We start from the raw sequence: 19,737 nt of genomic DNA on the forward strand, positions 1-19,737 counted from the left end.
AAGGAATACGATTTTATTTGGAAAACCAGCAGCTGGAGAAGATGGTGGACCAAGGTCCCAAAGAACCATCTTGCCTGGGTTTGGATGCTAGTTTCTTTTACAGAACAAAGAGTGGGAGGAGGGGAGGCAAAGTTAAAAAGGGGATAAAGCTGTTGCAAATACTTCCTGGTCCAGCCAGACTCCGGAGGGGGTGTGTTAATTTCTTCTTTCCTGCTGCCGTTTACAGGTGGGCCTGGTGAGGATGTTTCCTGTGAACTTAAACAAAGGCACTTTAGCTTACACCTCAGGCTTGGGAGGCAGGGTTCCCAGATACCGGCCATTATGTATACTTTAAACTATAGGCAATGTCTCTTTAGTGATGAACTTGCAACAAAAGCAATAGAATACGAAAGTAAAAGGAATAGATCCAATATGGAGTCAGATTTGTTCTTCCCCATTGTAGTCCTAGTGGTCTTCTCTTGCTTGCTGCTCTTCTTGGCTTATTTGTGAGCAGAAGAAGGACAAGGACTGTGGTTTAGGGTCAGTGGACCAATTAGTAAAAATAAGTCTTGATGCAGACATACAAGCGTGGTTAAGTCTTTAACACCTTCTCAACTCTAAGATACCTTTCAGTTGTTAATGTGATTCTCAGGGAGCTAGGTGTGTTTTTCTATCCCTTTATACATGCCGTCTGTAATTCCTAAGGAGACATTTTCCTCAAAGGTGAACTTCAGTGCTTTCTTTTAGAGGGTAGAAATGTTTTTTTCCTAAGTCCTTATATATGATGTAAATATTGCAGGAAGGAAACCGTTCAGAGTGGTTACTTATGCAGAGAGAAATTGTGACTGGGCTAAAGAAATTATTTTTTTATTTCAGTTCCCAAGGAGAAGACAAAAAGAAATTGTTGCTGCTAATATATTTTCTATAACACAAAGAATAATGTTTTCTAAAACAAAGAGGTACAAGATGAATTTCTTCAAATTACTCCCATACAGCCCTTAATTTCTCAGCCTTAATTATATGCTTAAGAAATATATCAACCTGGACTTCCCTGGTGCCTCAGTGGTTAAGAATCCACCTGCCAATGCAAGGGACTCGGGTTCGATTACTGGTCCGGGAAGATCCCACATGCCACGGAGCAACTAAGTCCGTGCGCCATAACTACTGAGACTGTGCTCTAGAGCCCGCGTGCAACAACTACTGAAGCCTGCATGCCTAGAGCCCGTGCTCCACAAGAGAAGCCACTGCAATGAGAAACCCATGCACTGCAACAAAGAGTAGCCCCCGCTCGCCACAACTAGAGAAAGCCCACGCACAGCAACAAAGACCCAACACAGCCAAAAATAAATAAATTTTTTAAAAAAGAAAAAGAGGGCTTCCCTGGTGGCACAGTGGTTGAGAGTCCGCCTGCCGATGCAGGGGACGCGGGTTCGTGCCCCGGTCCGGGAAGATCCCACATGCCGCGGAGCAGCTAGGCCCGTGAGCCATGGCCGCTGAGCCTGCGCGTCCGGAGCCTGTGCTCCGCAACGGGAGAGGCCACAACAGTGAGAGGCCCACGTACCGCAAAAAAAAAAAAAAGAAAAAAAAAGAAAAAAATATATTAACCCTTGTATCAGTTATAACGCTGCTCAACTACAGATAATAGAGAACAGGTGACTCAAAGTGGCTTAAAGAATAGGACATTTATTATGCAACATAACAAGAACTTTAGAGCTAGGGCAGGTCTAGGGTTGGTTAATTCAGCTACTCAACAATGTATTTGAAGACTCAAGTTGCTCTCATATTTCTGCCCTGCTTTCTCCTCCATCTATTCTCCATAGGCTAATGCCACTTCTGGTCCCAGGATGGCTGTCACATTCATCACATGCAGTCATGACACTGGCTTTCAGGGAAGAACTGTTGCTTTCTGTAAACCTTCTTTTAAGAGAAAGACCTTCTCCTGATTCCTTCAGCAGTTGTCTCTCTCATATCAGTGGCCAGAGTTGCATCAGATAAGTAGGGCAAAGTACAAACACTTTAAGGGTCAGGTAGACCTAAATCAGTGTGTTGATACCAGCCAGACAGATATGTATGGGCATATGTCTGAGTCAGTTACTGGCGAGGGGAGTGGGACACCAGGATTAGACCAATCGTGATTGATTATCAGGGCAGGAAGCAGCTTCCTCTGAAGCACATGGATATCTGAACAAAATCAGGGTTATTAGCAAAGAAAATGTGTGTTAGGGGTGTGGCAGTTAGGCTGGGGGTTTAGATAAAGGAAATGGTTTTGGGCTAGGCAACCACCAGTGTCTGCTAAAACTCTCTGCCTTAGTTGGTTTGCATTCCTTTTAAATCTAATAAATATTATAATCCTGGGAACAGTTTCCTTTGCCTGGCATAGCCTAGATTCCTCCCCTAACTGGGAGTCAGTTTCCACTTTATTTCCAATGTTCAGGAAACATACAAATGTCTTTTTTTTTTTTCTTAAGAGCAATGACAGCAGAGCAACCATACAAATATAAAATGAAATTGTATTGCTTTCATGTCAAAATCTAACCATCTAGCAATTTACCTATTTACCCATCTATCTCCATTTGTTTTCTGCACAGGGTTTAAAAGAATTCTGTTTATAAATGTGTTATGAGAGTACCAAGTTATCTGCAATCCTGTGTAGGCTTTGAAGAATGATTCATTATTTTGGTTGATTGGAAATATACACAGGAAGTGTGCCTTTGGGCTTCTTGATTTTCCAGCATCCTTGATAAGTTGTTGTTTCCACTCTTTACAGAGCTTTGGAGGTAGTGGATGGAGGCCATGTGGCTGGAGAGTGCCAAGAATTTACACTGCACTGCGGGGAGTCCCGGTTCTTTCACACTGCCTGTGAGGTGCCTGGTCCTTTACCTACAGAGTCTGGAATGTTTAAAAAGGTAATGCTTCATTTCCAGTATTTGGCTCCCAGGACTAAACACTTTAATGAATTAAAAAGTGAAAAATAACCCCTGTCTGATTGAAAAACACATACTTGAAAAGAACGTAGATGGTAAAAAGGTCATTATATATCAACGCACCAGGATAATAAATAAGGATCAAGGGATAAGTTTGAATCTTTGCTCTTTGCTGCCTTCAAATGTTCTACCTCGTTGTCCTGGGTGCCTTTTGCCTGCCTTTTTCCCTTTGTATACCTTTAACTCAAAGGTATACAAAATAAAATGACATCAATATTTGGAAATAGTGATTCATTCCCATAAAAGGCATTTTTACTACTTCCTACTGTAAGGCATTTAAAGTTGTTACCATTCTATCGGTAGTTACATCTTAATATCTAGATGTTTGCGCAGAAAGTTCTGACTTAACTATATTGCCTTGAAAAGTTTTTCCCAAAGTGGGAGATAACGTGTATGCATGTTAACTGCATCCTTTCACCCATGAAAAGACACGGCTCCTGTCCTTGCCTGCAGGCAACAAAGTAGAATAAAGTCTTGAGTCACAGTGTGAGAGCTGGTTTAGCTGCCAGGCTTTGAAGGTTGTATAATACATTTCTTGTTACAACTTCTTATAAGATCACTGAGGGTTAGTAATGAAAGATATTTTGTCATGAAAGAAATCTCCCTCCCAAAGGAATTTGCTTTAGTAATGCTATATATTAAAAGTGAAAAAATTACTTAGTGCAAGATGAAAAATTTTGGAGATTGGATGCACAACAATGTGAATGTATTTAGGACTACTGAGCTATATACTTAAAATGGTTAAGATGGCAAATTGTATGTTATGTGTATTCTACCACAATTAAAAATTAAAATGAAAAAATATCCTTACTGGTGGAAAGAAGTAAGAAAAAAGGACATGATGCAATTATAAACTCATATTTTATTAGAAAATGACAAAAGTAGGTAGGGAAATTCAGCAGAAAATGCTTTCTAACTCAAAGTAGGATGATATCAATCAGAGTACCAGAAATATAAAATTAAATTTTATGAAATGTTGAAATTAAAAAATCAAATTTAAACTAAAAAATTAAATAACCTGGCTTCCTATAATTTATACTCACTTTCAAATTGGTTTTGCATTTTGTTCTTCTTTCTGTGTAAGAAATAGTTTATAACTGGAAACAAAACCTGATAAATCCAGTCACTGGCCCTGAGTTTCGAGTTGTTTTCTACATTTTTCCTTTAATAACTTAAAATAAAAATAATTCTGCAAGTATCATGCCATTAACTATCCTATGATGTTTCCTGAAGTCCAGGAAACAATTGGGGGCAGCATTCAAAGTTGCGGCAAAAAGTAAATTCCCTGAGAAGGGTGGCGGTGAAGGGTCTGCAGTGCCCCCTCCCTTGGTCTGCAATTCAGCAATAGGCGTGTCTTCTTCCTAGTCCCCTTATCCCGTCTAGACATGCTCTCTCAGCCCTTGCTTGCTGTCCCAGGCTGCAGTCAAGGAGCCCTGAGCACCAGGCAGCTCATGGGAGAGGCCCCGAGGCCAAGCCAGAGAGCTCAGTCCCATGAAGGCTGGCAGGGAGAAAGAGGCCAGTCGGTACACCTGGGGAAGGCAGAGGCCTGGGACCAGAAACGGATGAACTGGGAACCCAGTGTAGGAAGGGAGCCAGGGCAGATAGAAACAGGGTAGGAACTGGACGAAAGGAGCAAGCAGAGGCAAAATGTCCTTCTGGCTACACTGTCTCCACGTGTTGCCTGAAATGGGGTCAGCCAGGCACCGTCTGTACTCTCTGCCTGTACCACACCCTCCTGCTCAGAGATGGTCAAACGTCCACATCAGGAAGAACTGGCTCCCGGATCCACTTCTGGATCTGCCTGTTTCTCCCTCTCCCGCCTCCATCAGCCCTCTTTCTTCCTCCTGCTTGCTCTGGGCTCTAGCTCTCTGGATCTTTCTCATCTGCATATTCTACTAGGGCTGGGAGAAAGGAAGAGGCATGGAACAGACGTTCTCTTGCCTACTGATGTGTTCTCAACTTTATGTCTCTTGAGATCATGGCTGAGAGGAGTAACCAGACCATTCTCAGAAGTGCAGGACAGCCCCACACCACCAGCCTGGCCAGTAGTACTGGGAAACAGAAGCTAACTCCATGTAGATTCTGGGTAGTTCGTACCCACTGTGAGTGCCAGCATGCCAGGGCGCCTCCCATGCGTCCAAAGGACTCTTCTCTTAATCCACTCTGGGCAGCAAGCCTGGTCATTTCCTGCAGGATTCAGCAGATTTACTAGGCAGTTGTATCAGGGCCGCCCTTGGCGCCTTTTCCAGGCAGAAGGCCATCAGTTCTTCTTAAGATACCTGACTTGATCTAGCCCTCTAAGTTATATCTATTTACTCAGATGAATGTTTCAATTTTTTATTTTCATTGAAGTGAAGCCATGTGCCTTCCCCCAAACAACCAGGATTTATTCCTTCTCTATATTTGTTCCATACACTCTGTGTTACTGTGTTTACTTATTTAACATGCTATTAACATTCCTTAGACATTCTTTAGAGCTGACAATACTGTACTGAATCCTTCAATTAAAAGAAGACATTGTTCTTCCAGCTTGTATAAACGGAAATAGGGATTTATAATTATAAAGCTGGTATTGCCTCTCAAATGCATGTATACGTCAACTAGGAAAAAAAGCACAACTACAAATCAAAGGAGAATATTACTAGAATTTAAATCTTAGATGAGAAACATCATCAGGGATTATATTTATTTATACCAAACAATTTTTCCTTTAAACGGCTACATAAAACCTTTAGTCAGCTTTAGAGTAGAAGATATATTTATGTAAATATTTATTACAAATATTTATATTTGTAACAGACTTTTAATATGAGAGAAAAGCATAAGGAAGTGGTATCATTGAGTGAAAACATATATCATATGTGATAATTATATTGAATAATTCTTTCTTTGCATGTAAGAAAGGATTAATATTGTAGATTAATATGTTTTGCTGTATTATATACTTATTATATTTACTACTGAATTCATTTTTTAAGTGAAAATGTCTTAATTCCACTACATAGAGATATTTCCAGAACATGAAGTAACACCCTTTATTAATTAAAGCATTTCTTTAAAAAAAAATAGAATAAGAATACTGAGCAAAGTATTGTTAATTAAAATTAGCATCTTCAAAGAGAGTAATTACCTTAATGAGAATTTCAGTGATTTCTAGTATGAAAATCTTTTAATTTCCCTTCAATTCTAATCACTTATTTTGATCTAGAAAATTGTATCTGACAATAGTGATAAGTAAAATTGTCACATTTTCAATCCTTCTGGAGCCAAGTTCAAACAAGTGAAAAGGAATAAGTGGGCACAGCAATTGTTTGATTAATTCAAGCAAAAGAAAAGAATTATTTTGCTTTAACTGTTTGGACTTTTTCATTCTTGACTTGGATAAAGCCTCTAATTCCCATTGCCTGTAAGTGTGTTTGCACGTGCATGTGTATAAGTGTGTGTATGTGTGCTTTTTAAAAGGAAAAATAAGCCCCACACCCCCGAACCAAAGTTGCTATAATCTATAGAGGAGAAAGAATTTTGCCAAATCAGTGCTGCTTCTTCAGAACTCATGTGTACAGATTTTGATTCTTGTTAATGCTTCTCTGCCTCATCATTCAGGAGATATCTGTGAAGGTCTCATCCCACTCTTGAGATTGGGATGCTCCCAAATCATCCAAGACAGGTATCTGCTTTAGTCTCAAGTATCTCAGAGATGGTTCTACCACAGTTGCTTTTGATAGCTTCTTCATCGCCCAATTAATCTTGCAGTTGTCAAGGTGGAGTGTTGTCCAGCTTCCAGCCTGGTTATTCTAGTTCAGTCAATAAGGATAACAGTTCAATTCAACAAGTATTTGTCGAGGTAGCAGAGAGGACAGAACATTTCCTAACACGTTCATTTCCATGTTTCTCAGGTGGTTGAACACTCTGAGAGGTGACATCCGTTTCTCTTCCCAACCCTATAACTTCTGCTTTCTCTCTCTCTAGCTGCTCCACATGGGCCCACTGGTTTTCCTCTGGATGCCCAATCCCCAGGCTTACCTCATTTCTTCGGTTGGACTAAGTTCAAAATATGAAGTACTTAAGAGGGCTCAGACTTGTCCACCCGCCCTGCCCCATCCCATGCAGCCCAGTGTTGGGTTGGCCTGGGACACAGTACATGAACATTGGTTGCTGGGCTCCTACATTTTGTCTCAGATCGCCCATGTTGCTGATCTCACCAAGGACTCTTCTGAAATTATCCTGCAGGTAGTAAGACCTTCGAAATCCAAGTTCCGACCCCCAAGCCCTAATCCTGAGATGGAGGCATTTAATTACTAAGGTTAGCCCTTCCCGATAGTGACTTCCTTGAAGGACTTAAGAGTATTATCCATCTGTTCCAACTCTGCATTCCACACTCCTATTGGCACTTTGTCTTACACTTGCATGTGTCATCTGGTGTGTGATTAGGGACTGCTGGCCCCTTAGACCTACCTTGTCCCAAATCTCTGCTTTCATCGTCCTTCAGATCTTCACATCATTTTACCCACCCCACCCTGGGACCGGCCCTAGCCATACAGGTAGGCCTAGTGCCCAGTTTCAATCTCTCATCCCTTTCCCTACTGGCTGCATGGCCGGAGTCTCTCTGTGCTCTATAAGTACTGATCTAAAAGGCTAAATATACTGTTAAGAAAAATAATTCAACATAGAGAGCAATGTGTACAGCATGTTACATTTTGTGTAAAAGGGGGATTAGAATAGATAGATAGATATAGATATATCTTTGTAGATTCATTAAGAAATTATGGAAGGATACATGAAAAGCTAGTAATAATTACTTGTGATAGAGGTGGGGGAAAAGAGTAGATAGGGGATGCAGGTGGGAGAGAGACTTTACTGTGCACCTTTTCATATTTTGAATTTTGAACTATTTGAAAGTATTGCCTATTCAAAATATTTTTGAAGATGGAGGAATGAATAGATATGATTTAAGTTATATTGTGATTAAAGTCACATTGAAATGGTTTAGGTATGCACGTGTGATTTTTTTATGATTCTCTGATTTGCTGTAAACTCTACCAGTCCTGACTGCATTGCCCGAGGACGTTACTGTTGTTCCCAAATTTCTTATTGCACCATTCTACTACCTTTGCCTATATTCTTTCCCATGCCTAGAAAGTCTTTCCACTTGTCTACCTGCAAAATTCTACTCATCCTTTAAGATCCTGCTGAAACAGCTCTTTCTTTGTGCTCCCTGCCCTCAAAAACTTGTTTATTTACCTTGGATGCATCAGGAACTCAGCATTTACCATATTGATTTACAAGTCTCCTTCCTTACCAGACTGGGAGGCCCTAAGGGTCAGATTGCATTTGTATGGCTGGAACATTATCAATTTTGCATGAATGAAATGCTGTCTATTTGCAGTAAAAAGTAGTGGAAAACAATGCTATTGCAAGTGTGCAGCATTTCAGCTCCGTATGAGTTGAATTTTTATTTATGCTCTAGAAGGTAGAGAAGGAAAGCTCAGCAAATGCATATACACACAGGTAAGCCATGTGTGGGCAGCAGAAAGAGAATGTGATTGTTTCCGGAGCATGACTCCACCCTCCTTCTCCAGCACTTGGGCTGTGGGGTCCGCGAAGATCAAGGTAGAGCATAGTGGCCTAGGGAGCACTTTTCCTCTGAAAAAGCCTGGTATTATTGGATGCAGCAAGAGGTGCTTTTCCTACATAGGAAGTTTCACATGTTGGGCATTCTGTGGGCTGGAGAATGTTGCTTTAATAACCCAAGAATGGCATTACAAAAGCAGGATATTGTATACCAGTTCTTTTTCTCATTAAAGCTAAATGTCTGGCCTTATAAGAAAAAGGTTGATTGCCTATGCATAGCTGGCTTTGGGAAAATCAAGCCTGTGGATATAACTATCTGTGATATTGTACATTTGAAGGTACCATGGTCACAAGGAAGTAGCAGGAGATCAATGAGTGATTTGTTGTTGTTTTTGTTTGTTTGTTTGTTTTTTGCGGTACGCAGGCCTCTCACTGTTGTGGCCTCTCCCTTTGCGGAGCACAGGCTCCAGACGTGCAGGCTTAGCGGCCATGGCTCACGGGCCCAGCCGCTCTGTGGCATGTGGGATCTTCCCGGACCAGGGCACGAACCCGTGTCCCCTGCATCGGCAGGCGGACTCTCAAGCACTGTGCCGCCAGGGAAGCCCGGTTTTGTTTTGTTTTTTACACCCCAAGTACATGTGTTGTCTTCCTTTGAGGTAGTGGCTGTGGGTGCTGTTTATTCACATATGTATAAATAAATATGTAAGTATATATTAACTAGTCCATTTCCCCATAACCCAAACTGGAAAGCTTTGTCTGTGGTAGGGTTTTGAGGTCTGTTTGTTTTTTAAATGTGGTAATATATTTATTATTTTTCTTCTAAATATTATGTTTGTTTGTTGCAAAAAATTTCCAAGAGTGTGAAACATACAAAATGAAGACTTAAATTCTCCCATTACACTTGAAGGTAACTAGTTTGGTGTGTATACTTTCAGAGTTTTTTGTTATGCATTTATGTAAACAGAGTTAGTGTATTTGTACTTTTCCAACCAAAAGATATCATGCAATGCATACAATTCTCTAATTTGTTTCTTTTTACTAAGCAATCTTTGTGATCATCTTTCCAAGTCAGTATCTATAAATACGCCTCTTTTGAACTACTACGTGATAGTATTCCATATGTATATTACGATGGCTGTACTCTTCTATAGTTAACCAATCTTTATTTATGAACATTTAAGTTATTTCCACTTTTTTTTCTTTTATAAACATTGCCCTCTCTCTGGGTGTTTTTTGGTCAGTATTTCTTTTTTTTTTTTTTTTTTGTGGTACGCGGGCCTCTCACTGCCGTGACCTCTGCCGTTGCAGAGCACAGGGCTCCGGACGCACAGGCTCAGCGGCCATGGCTCACGGGCCCAGCCGCTCCGCGGCATGTGAGATCTTCCCGGACCGGGGCATGAACCCGTGTCCCCTGCATCGGCAGGCAGACTCTCAACCACTGTGCCACCAGGAAAGCCCTGTCAGTATTTCTATGGGATAAATTCTCTAGAAATGGAATTACTGAATCAAAAGTACACTTATTTTTAGATGTTATAGATATTGTCAAATTGCCCATAAAAAGGTTTTATCAACCTAAGTTCCCAACCAAAGTGAATGAATGTGCCTATTTTCCTACCACTTCATAAATGTTGTATGTAATTGATATTTTTTTTTCATTTTGTCATTCTGTTGGTATCTCATTGTTTAAAGCTATAGTTCTTCAATTAGGAATGAGGTTGGGGGACTTCCCTGGTGGCACAGTGGTTAAGAATCTGCCTGCCAATGCAAGGGACACAGGTTCGAGCCCTGGCCCGGGAAGATCCCACATACCATGGAGCAACTAAGCCCGTGCGCCACAACTACTGAGCCCACGTGCCACAACCACTGAAGCCTGCGTGCCTATAGCCTGTGCTCCGCAACAAGAGAAGCCACCACGAGAAGCCTGCGCACCGCAATGAAGAGTAGCCCCTGCTCACCACAACTAAAGAATGCCTGCCCTCAGCAACGAAGACCCAACACAGCCAAAAATAAATAAATTTATAAAAAAAAAAAAAAAGCATGAGGTTGGGCTCTTTTTTTATGTTTACTGGCCATTTGTATTTCTTCAGTGAATTATCTTTTCATGTATTTTGCTCACTTATGTGTTGGGTTTATCTTGCTTAAGATATTGTGACAAGGTGATAATCATTGGTATTCAAACTGGTTAAAAATTGTGTTTTTACAGGGGACATTTTAACCTTTTTGTATTCTTTTTCTTTTAAAAAGTTATTTTAAGTTACTTAAAATAACTTAGTGTTCGGTTATCCAGTTAAGGTTTAAATTTGTTGTGTGCTTGTAGGGGCGGGAGTTTTGTGTGGCTGGAACTGTTAGGTAGTGAAGACCCGAAATGCTTCTCTGCTCTTACTAGAGAGTGGGTATCAGAGGAGACAGGAGTGGGAATGGGACTTGTGAAATAATATTTTTTGGTCACTCATGCAGTGGAACTAAATGACAGTCTCAGAAGAGTCACTGAAATGTTTTTCCCTCTCATTCACCTCAGTCCTGCTCCTGTACGTCTTTCAGTCCCTTTGTTCAAATGAATTTCTTTCACTTATTATAAAAAATATTTACAACAGTCTTAGACTCAAAGTATCAAGGCTGAAAATATTTAAGTTAAAGTCCTTCAGGATTCTGTGTCTAGCTCTAGTCAAGACAGATCCATTTCCATCAGGAATCCCTGGCTCGTGATCATCCTGACCAGCATGGCTGTCTTGTAAGGATCGTTAGTGATTGTAAAGCCCAGGGCATATACAAAGCTCTCTGTAAGTAGTAATTATTGTTATTCTCTGATATCCTTAAATTTCAAACTGAATTCCTACCAGCTAATGTAGTACAGGAGAAAATTAAAGTTCTTGTGACGTCATTCCCAGAATAAAGAGGAGTCACTGGCCAGTGACACTCATTTGTCTTCCTGAAGACGTCGAGAGATGTCGTCATGTTGGCCAGAGAGAAGACAATTTGGGGGGGGGGGGCCTTCTTTTGAATATTCTAATCATAGAATATTTATGTAGGTCAGGAATCCCTCATTGGGGATCCCTTCTTTAGTCAAGAACAAAGCCCTCTGGCTACACTCGACGACATTTGGGCCAATTGGAACGCGATCTGGTTGCTTATGTAGCTCTGGACACTGCATTTCTGCAATACTTACTTCTGAGGAAAATCTGAAGACTGGCCTAACCCAGAGCCTCAATGGGTGGGTCGAACCTGCTGTGGTTCTGGTTGTGGCAGGTGCAGCGGGTGTGCCGACAGTCACAGCGGGAGGGCAGACTCTCGGAATAGGTGCTCCGACTCCCGGAATAGATATGAAAATTCCAGAAACAGGTACTGTAACCGGGATCTAGAGGTGAGTCCTGCTGAGGGAATCTTTCTGAATATCGATTTGTCCAATGTCACTTTAATAACAATTGAGTATGAGGTACATGATTGGGAATCAGTATGTGTTACTGTTTCACAGGGCTAATGCCATGGTAGTCTTATATATTAACATACTCCCTTACTTTTTTTTCTGAGTGTTAAACAATTTTTTTTTTTTTGCAGTTGGTTAGAGCTTAATTGGGAAAGTCGATGCCGGTGAAGGTAGCTCCTGCTGGGTACTGTTCTCTGAGACTTAGTCTTCTCTACTTTAGGCTTTTGAGAACTTTGAATGCTGGGAGAGAACCATGCTACCCTACATTCTCTCAAAAGCTACTTTCCTGTGAGCTGAGCTTATTTGCAGATTACCAAGTTCTTAATTGAATCAGATATTAAATCACATAAAGGTGCTTTGAACAGTGGAATGATTCGTTTAAGATTCTGAATCAGCAGCTCAGAATTGCTTTTTGTGTACCGAATTTGACAGGAGCTGTTGTCTTTTTTATATATATACATTTATTTATTTATTTTTGGCTGTGTTGGGTGTTCGTTGCTGCACACAGGCTTTCTCTAGTTGCGGCGAGCGGGGGCTACTCTTTGTCGTGGTGAGCAGGCTTCTCATTGCAGTGGCTTCTCTTGTTGCAGAGCACAGGCTCTAGGCGCACGGGCTTCAGTAGTTGTGGCACGCAGGCTCAGTAGTTGTGGTGCTCGGGCTTAGTTGCTCTGTGGCATGTGGGATCTTCCTGGACCAGGGCTCAAACCCATGTCCCCTGCATTGGCAGGCGGATTCTTAACCACTGTGCCACCAGAGAAGTCCCAGGAGATGTTGTCTTAAGATTGAGAGGTGACTCAAGGTCTCAACACCAGTGGTCACTCGTTATCCCCAGTCCCTGTTTGTTAAAGCCAGTGTTTTGTTTTAGTAGTAGATCGTCTGTGCTACTTTGTAATATGTGAGGTGGCCAGCACCACCAGCCTGAGCTTGCCTTTGATGCTTATTCATCCCCTTCTTCTCCACCTGTAATATTATACATCTGCTTTGTTTTGCACATGATAGCTTTGAAGCTACTGGAATGGAATGTGTAGAATGTGTATGTCAGACTAGTTTTGTAATGTGCTTTAGAAAAAGCAAGCTGTATGTACTTCTGAGCTACAGTTTCCTCAGGGTACTGATTAGAATGTAACCCATAACTTAATGAAATGGGTAATAGATTTAAATATATATATGTGTTTGTATGTGTGTGTGTATATATGTATATACATATATGTTTGTGTGTTACACGCATACACACACACACACACACACACACTTTTGAAGAACATCTAAATGCTGAAGTGACAATTGAAGGTGGAATTAAACATTTGAAGTTAGTACTTTGCAGACCCCATTGGTCAGATAGACCCCTCTTAGCTGTTTCTTATGTTCAAGTCTTCAGACTTGAATACAAGGGACTTAGTATTTTAATTATTCTATGTTTATTCCCATGATTATTGATTTTACTGTCTTCTTAGCAGAGCTTTGATTTCTCTCTGCCATTTTACCTAATGACTTTCTCTTTTGGAAGCTTTAGTCAAACACCATCTATAGAGAGGTCAAAAATTTAGTATTACAGATTTGTGTCCTCTGATAATTAGTGGTTCATTATCAGCTACCAAGGGGTATTTTTAATGACTTTCAACCAGCAGTATGGAAAAAATGTCCAGAAAAACATGGGAAAAAACGAAAATTTGTGACTGGAAGACAACCAGATAACACTAACTTAAATGCTTAGAGCCTTTGGGTAACATGTGATTATGAGAGATCTCTGTAATTATGACAATTGCAACCTAAGTGAATCTCTCCAAGGCAACCTGGGTCATCTCAATGAACAGTGGACCATCTCACCTAATTCCCTGCTGACTTTGAATGTAGATCTTAGAAACTTGAACATGCTATTCACCAAAATGATCCAAAAAAGAACCCCAAATAATGTGGAACTTTTGTCTTATTTGATTTTGTTTTATTAGTATCTTAAAATGAACATCAACCAACTTAGAAGATGAGGCAAGTAGGGACTGATTTGGCACTGATGCTAAAATTCCTAATTTAAAGCATCTCCCTATTGGTGATAATGTCATTCAAACCAGTGCAGAAGACTTTGCCCTTGAGTTCTCTCATAAGCTTTGCCCAAAATAACTAAAGAGAATATCAAAATGCTTCTAAGAATTAACTTCTATGAGCTTAGCAATTAAGTGAAGTTCCATCATAATGTATATGTTAATTCAAAATATTGAATTTTTTCAGATATTTTCCAAAATGACAATATACATTGTAACAATGATAAATACCCTGAAAAAAAAAAACTCTTTGATTTTCTATTTTAAAATGGTGATAATCCAAACTGGCTAAAGTAATCTGGTGAGTACCTGTGAATGCGAAAAATTATGACTTATCAACATCTATTCATCTTTAAAACCCCAATTAAATATCATTTCATTTGTGAAGTTCCCCTGAATTCCCAGGTGGTATTGTCTGATATCTCTCATGTTCTCATGGAATTTTATAATATCCCAAGTGATTTCTCCATATTATTATTCAGAAATTATGTCTCTTCTCCACTAGGCTTCTCTAGGGCAGGGTATTCACATTCACATCTTATTCACACCTAATACTGTGCCTGCCATATAGAAGACACTCTACACTAATTGCAATAACTGGAAAAGTGAATTATAAAGCGCAGAATGTAGCCCAAAGACCAGAGCTCTGATTTCAACTTTTATATTTGTAACTTAGGAGATGAGAGTTGGATGAGACAGTGCTCTGTAGAACCCTAGGGGTCCTCTGAGATGCCTTGGAGGCTGCAACAGGAAGAAAGGGATGGATGGAAAGATGGATGGGAGAGGAACTCAGGCTTGCAAGCTTCACGCCTTGTCTTCACTCAGAGATGCTCACTTATATCTGTTTTCTATATATGACTGAATCCCTGTACAACTTCTTTTGAATAAAATGCTTTACTGCTGATAGAATCATGAAAACAACTGGACTAGATTACATATAATGTTCTTCCACTTCTAGTGTCTGTAATTTTATGTAACATTTTTATTAATTCATCTTATCATATTGTCTTTTTTTACAGATTTATTATTTTTAAATTTCATTTTATTTATTTTTGGCAGCGTCGAGTCTTAGTTGCATCATGCGGGATCTTCGTTGAGGCACGAGGGATCTTTCGTTGGGGGTGCGCGGGCTCCTCATTGCGGAGCGCAGGCTTCTTTCTAGCTGTGGTGTGTAGGTTTTCTCTCTAGTTGTGGCACGCAGCTCCAGGGCGCGTGAGCTCTGTAGTTTGCAGCACGCGGGCTCTAGTTGAGGCGCGCGAGCTCAGTAGTTGTGGTGCGCGGGCTTAGTTGCCCCGCGGCATGTGGAATCTCAGTTCCCCAACCAGGGATCGAACCCCCGTCCCTTGCATTGCAAGTGGATTCTTTACCACTGGACCACTAGGGAAATCCCTGATATTGTCTTTTAAGAGAAACTTAATAATCACATTGCTCTCACTGACTTGTTACTTATACCCACACCACCCCCCATCATACCAGTCTTTTCTGTTCTATTTTGTGCTTAGCCAGCTTGTCTATTACACCTTGTAGTTACTCTTTAAATCTGAATGTTCTTTAGTTTTGTAAAATCTGAATGTTCTTTAGTTTTTAAAATCATTCTTAAATTTAATTGTTTTGAAGTTCATTCTTATCTATCTGAGCATTAGCAACCTTGAATATCTAGTTTCATCTATAAATCTGATGATAGTATTCAGGTTGGAGTTATTGGGAGAGGGATGGTTGAGTAAATTGATATTCCGACCTTCCTATGGTGCTTGCTGATTTTGCAATGAGTTGTCTTCTCGACCCTCATCTTGTTTAAAAATGATATTTGAGAGAGCAAATATTTTAAAGTTTGTGAGTAAATATTCATGATGGTCATCTAAAGTACTAAATAGAGCAACACATATTTTCACAGCATAGATAGTAATGATGGAATTAGTAGGTAGGTTATAGGAGAAAAGGAAAGAAGCAGGAGAAGGTCAAAGTACACAAAATAAGGAAAGAGATTCAAATACCCATGTGCTCAGCGTTCATTCAAAGCTCATTAAACGTCCCTAGTGCGTCTGCAGTTTTAGTGCTAGCATTCTGCGGATGGCTTATCCTTTGTTCCTTATGTTTGGTACCTGTGCTATTTATTTATTCATTTCATGCTTGTTAATGAGGTACAAGCATGGGAGTTTCTCCTTTCAATGGAGGGGAATGAAAAGGGAATTGTTGGAAGTACACTGACTAATTCAGTCTCACAAATTACCAACAACTTACCCTAAAACAAGCCTAAAAGAAATGACAAACTAATTTTACTTAAGACAAAAAATAAGACCCAGTGTACCAGTTACATTTGATACTGTGTTGTTCTGTCTTACAATTCGGAAAGGCATCAGAATTGAGGCGATAGTTGAACACATGAGATGATAAATTAAGCAAAGTATTGATAGAATGTATTTGGTTAGAGAGAATGGTACAGAAAGGAAACTTAGGAAGTAGAATGTTTTTCAGGAATAAGTGTGGGGTGGGGTCCAGTCTTTAAATACAGAAAAATTATTGTAAGGTCTTGAGGAAAGAAGAATTCGTAATGAATGCAGTATTTCAGAGGTAGTGGCATTGATATTCCTGGTGTGATGGAAGGGCAGGGTTGAGGGATATAAAAAGCTGTGAACAGAGGTGGGGACTGGGATCTCAGAAACTGCCCAAGAGGCTATTAAAACAGTATGGGCTTGGGGCTTCCCTGGTGGCACAGTGGTTAAGAATCCGCCTGCCAATGCAGGGGACACAGGTTCAAGCCCTGGTCTGGGAAGATCCCACATGCCACAGAGCAACTAAGCCTGTGCACCACAACTACTGAGCCTGTGCTCTAGAGCCCGCGAGCCACAACTACTGAGCCCGCGTGCTACAACTACTGAAACCCAAGTGCCTAGAGCCTGTGCTCCCCAACAAGAGAAGCCACTGCAATGAGAAGCCTGTGCACCGCAACAAAGAGTAGCCCCCACTCGCCGCAACTAGAGAAAGCCCGCGCACAGCAACGAAGACCCAATGCAGCCAAAAAAAAAAAAACAGTATGGGCTTGTATTAAGGTAGAGGCTGTTGAATGGGTGAAGTCAAGAGATCCAATGATGCATTACATGTAGGAGCAAAAGTGGATAGAATGAAAGATTTTAAGATTTTTAATTTGGGAGGCTAGAAAAAATGGTGTTCCTGGTGACAAATGAAATCCTTTAGAAAGGAAGCCTGCTTGCAAGGAAAAATTGATTTGTTCCTTTTAGAAAATGTTGACTTTGAAGTAGGAACTTGAAAACCAGGTAGAAAGTTTTAGAATAAAAGAGAGAGCAGGGCTTCCCTGGTGGCGCAGTGGTTGAGAGTCCACCTGCCAATGCAGGGGACGCGGGTTCGTGCCCTGGTCCGGGAGGATCCCACATGCCGCGGAGCGGTTGGGCCCGTGGGCCATGGTGAGAGGCCCACGTACCGCAAGCAAAAAAAAAAAAAAAAAAAAGAGCAGTATGGAGAAATAGATTTGTGCTATCATCAGAGCAAATGAGAAGTAGAAAAATTTTCAGTTTTACTTTTCTTTCTCTCTCTCTTTTTTTCATTTTTTTGTTTGTTTGTTTTCGTTTTTTTTTGTAGATTGACATTGAAACTCATTTGGCAGCAAACTCTGACCTGAATGCTTATAAGGCAATTTATTATCTTTAATTATCCCATTTACAGTAAATTGTCATACATTTTTGCTACAGAAATATTAATGTGTTATGGTACGTATACATACTACCTTTCCAAAATCTGAAGATTCTTACTTTTAAAATACTTCTGACCCCAATGAGATTTGCATCAGGGATTGTAAGTTTGGAGAAAGAATGCCAGTGATGGGGTAAGACAGAATCATCCATAACTGGGAGTTGTCTGTAAGGTTGAATAAATGACAAGAGAATGAAGGATTAAACTTAAAAAGAAAAACATTATAGTTCACACAAGTAGAAGGTAAAATTGAAAGAGGGAATTCAAGAAATAAGTAAGTTGAAGGGGATAATGGATTTGGCAAAAAGAAGGATATAGCTGCATTCATACAGTTCTTAAAGGTTATGGGAGTGGTGGAAAATGGGCACTGGCAGCTGGAGAGAGAGCCTGAGGTTTATTTACAGGTTAAAGGAGAGCAAAGACTGGACGGGGAAGATTCAGGAAAGACTGTCAAAGGGGTAGCAGCACAGAGGGAAGGGCTGCTTGTTAAGATAGGACAAGGCAGTTATAGAAGCTGAAAAGAGGAAAAAGGAGAAGGGACTATAGTAAAAATGCTTCAGAATGAGGGCATCATTTGGGAGGTGCATATTGGTTGCAAGACAGACCTTGAGCTCAGGTGGTCCGTAGTTTTGGAGAAGAGAGACATCTTCTCAAACTAAGAGGAAGCTATCAGAACGTGAAGCTGACACAAGAAGGAATTCCTCCTGAAGAGTTTCACTTTTCTTTGTAGAGAAAGAAAGTCGCTACCCCAAAAAATAGGTCTGGGGGAGAATTGATGATTGAGTGTGGTTTTGGTGTAACCACTGACAAAAGTATGGTAGGAAGTCAACAGTAAACCGAGGGCGTCAAAAGGGCCAGGATGAGTAAAACACCATAAATCTACAATTCAGATGTACACAGAGTACCATTTGGCAATGGCTCTCTTGTTATTTAATGTGATCTAAAATTTCCCAGTCCACAAAAGTGGGATAGCTCTGTGTCCCAGCAGACATGTAGATGTGACATGTGAAGTGATGCACACAAAATGATCATTTGTCATTTGCTTTCCCAACAATGAGCAAGTAGTTATCCCAGGACTAAGGACGTAAGTGCCACACTGCAGTCGTCTCCTCGCTGGTCTCTCTGCCCCCCTTCTTACCCCCATCATTATTTCTGCATAAGGCAGCAGAGTCATCTTTTCAAGGCATAAATCAAATCCTACTGTTTCTCTGCTTGTAACTCTCCAAGGGCTTCCTATCACACATAAAAGAGAAAACTCTGGGTTTTTTTAATTTTATTTTATTGGAGTATAGTTGTTCAGTTATACATATACATATATTCAGTCTTTTTTAGATTCTTTTGTCATATAGGTTATCACAGAATATTGAGTAGAGTTCCCTGTGCTATGTAGGTCCTTGTCAGTTATCTATCTTATATATGGTAGTGTGTGTATGTTCATTCCAAGCTCCTGATTTATCCCTCCCCCTGCCCCATGTTTCCCCTTTGGTAACCATAAGTTTGTTTTCTATATCTGCAAGTCTGTTCCTATTTTGTAAATAAGTTCATTTGTATCATTTTTAAAAATTAGATTCCACATATGAGTGATATCATATGATATTTGTCTTTGCCTGTCTGACTTACTTCACCTAGTATGGTAATCTCTAGGTCCATCCATGTTGCTGCAAATGGTGTTATTTCATTCTTTTTTATGGCTGAGTAATATTCCATTGTATACATGGACCACATCTTCTTTATCCATTCCTCAGTTGATGGACATTTAGGTTGTTTCCATGACTTGGCTATGTAAATACTGCTGCAATGAACATTGGGGTGTGTGTATCTTTTTGGATTATGGTTTTCTCTGGATATATGCCCAGAAGTGGGATTGCTGCATCATATAGTAGTTCTATTTTTAGTTTTTTGAGGAACCTTCATAGTGGCTGTACCAATTTACATTCCCACCAACAGTGTAGGGCAGTTCCCTTTTCTCCATACCCTCTCCAGCATTTATTGTTTGTGGGCTTTTTGATGATGGCCATTCTGACTGGTGTGA

General features: G+C 40.4%; 1 protein-coding gene across 1 annotated transcript in view; it reads left to right on the top strand.

The window, feature by feature from the left end:
* The window catches only part of CRYBG1 (crystallin beta-gamma domain containing 1), a 214,282-nt gene that overhangs the window by 86,448 nt on the left and 108,097 nt on the right, over positions 1 to 19,737 (top strand). Inside the window, exon 2 of the mRNA XM_030882915.2 lies at positions 2,747 to 2,885. Within this exon, the coding sequence (XP_030738775.2) occupies positions 2,747 to 2,885 (139 nt within the window). The remainder of the gene's footprint in view (positions 1 to 2,746; positions 2,886 to 19,737) is intronic.

Source organism: Globicephala melas, chromosome 14 (assembly GCF_963455315.2).
Source record: "Globicephala melas chromosome 14, mGloMel1.2, whole genome shotgun sequence".
NCBI lineage: Eukaryota > Metazoa > Chordata > Mammalia > Artiodactyla > Delphinidae > Globicephala > Globicephala melas.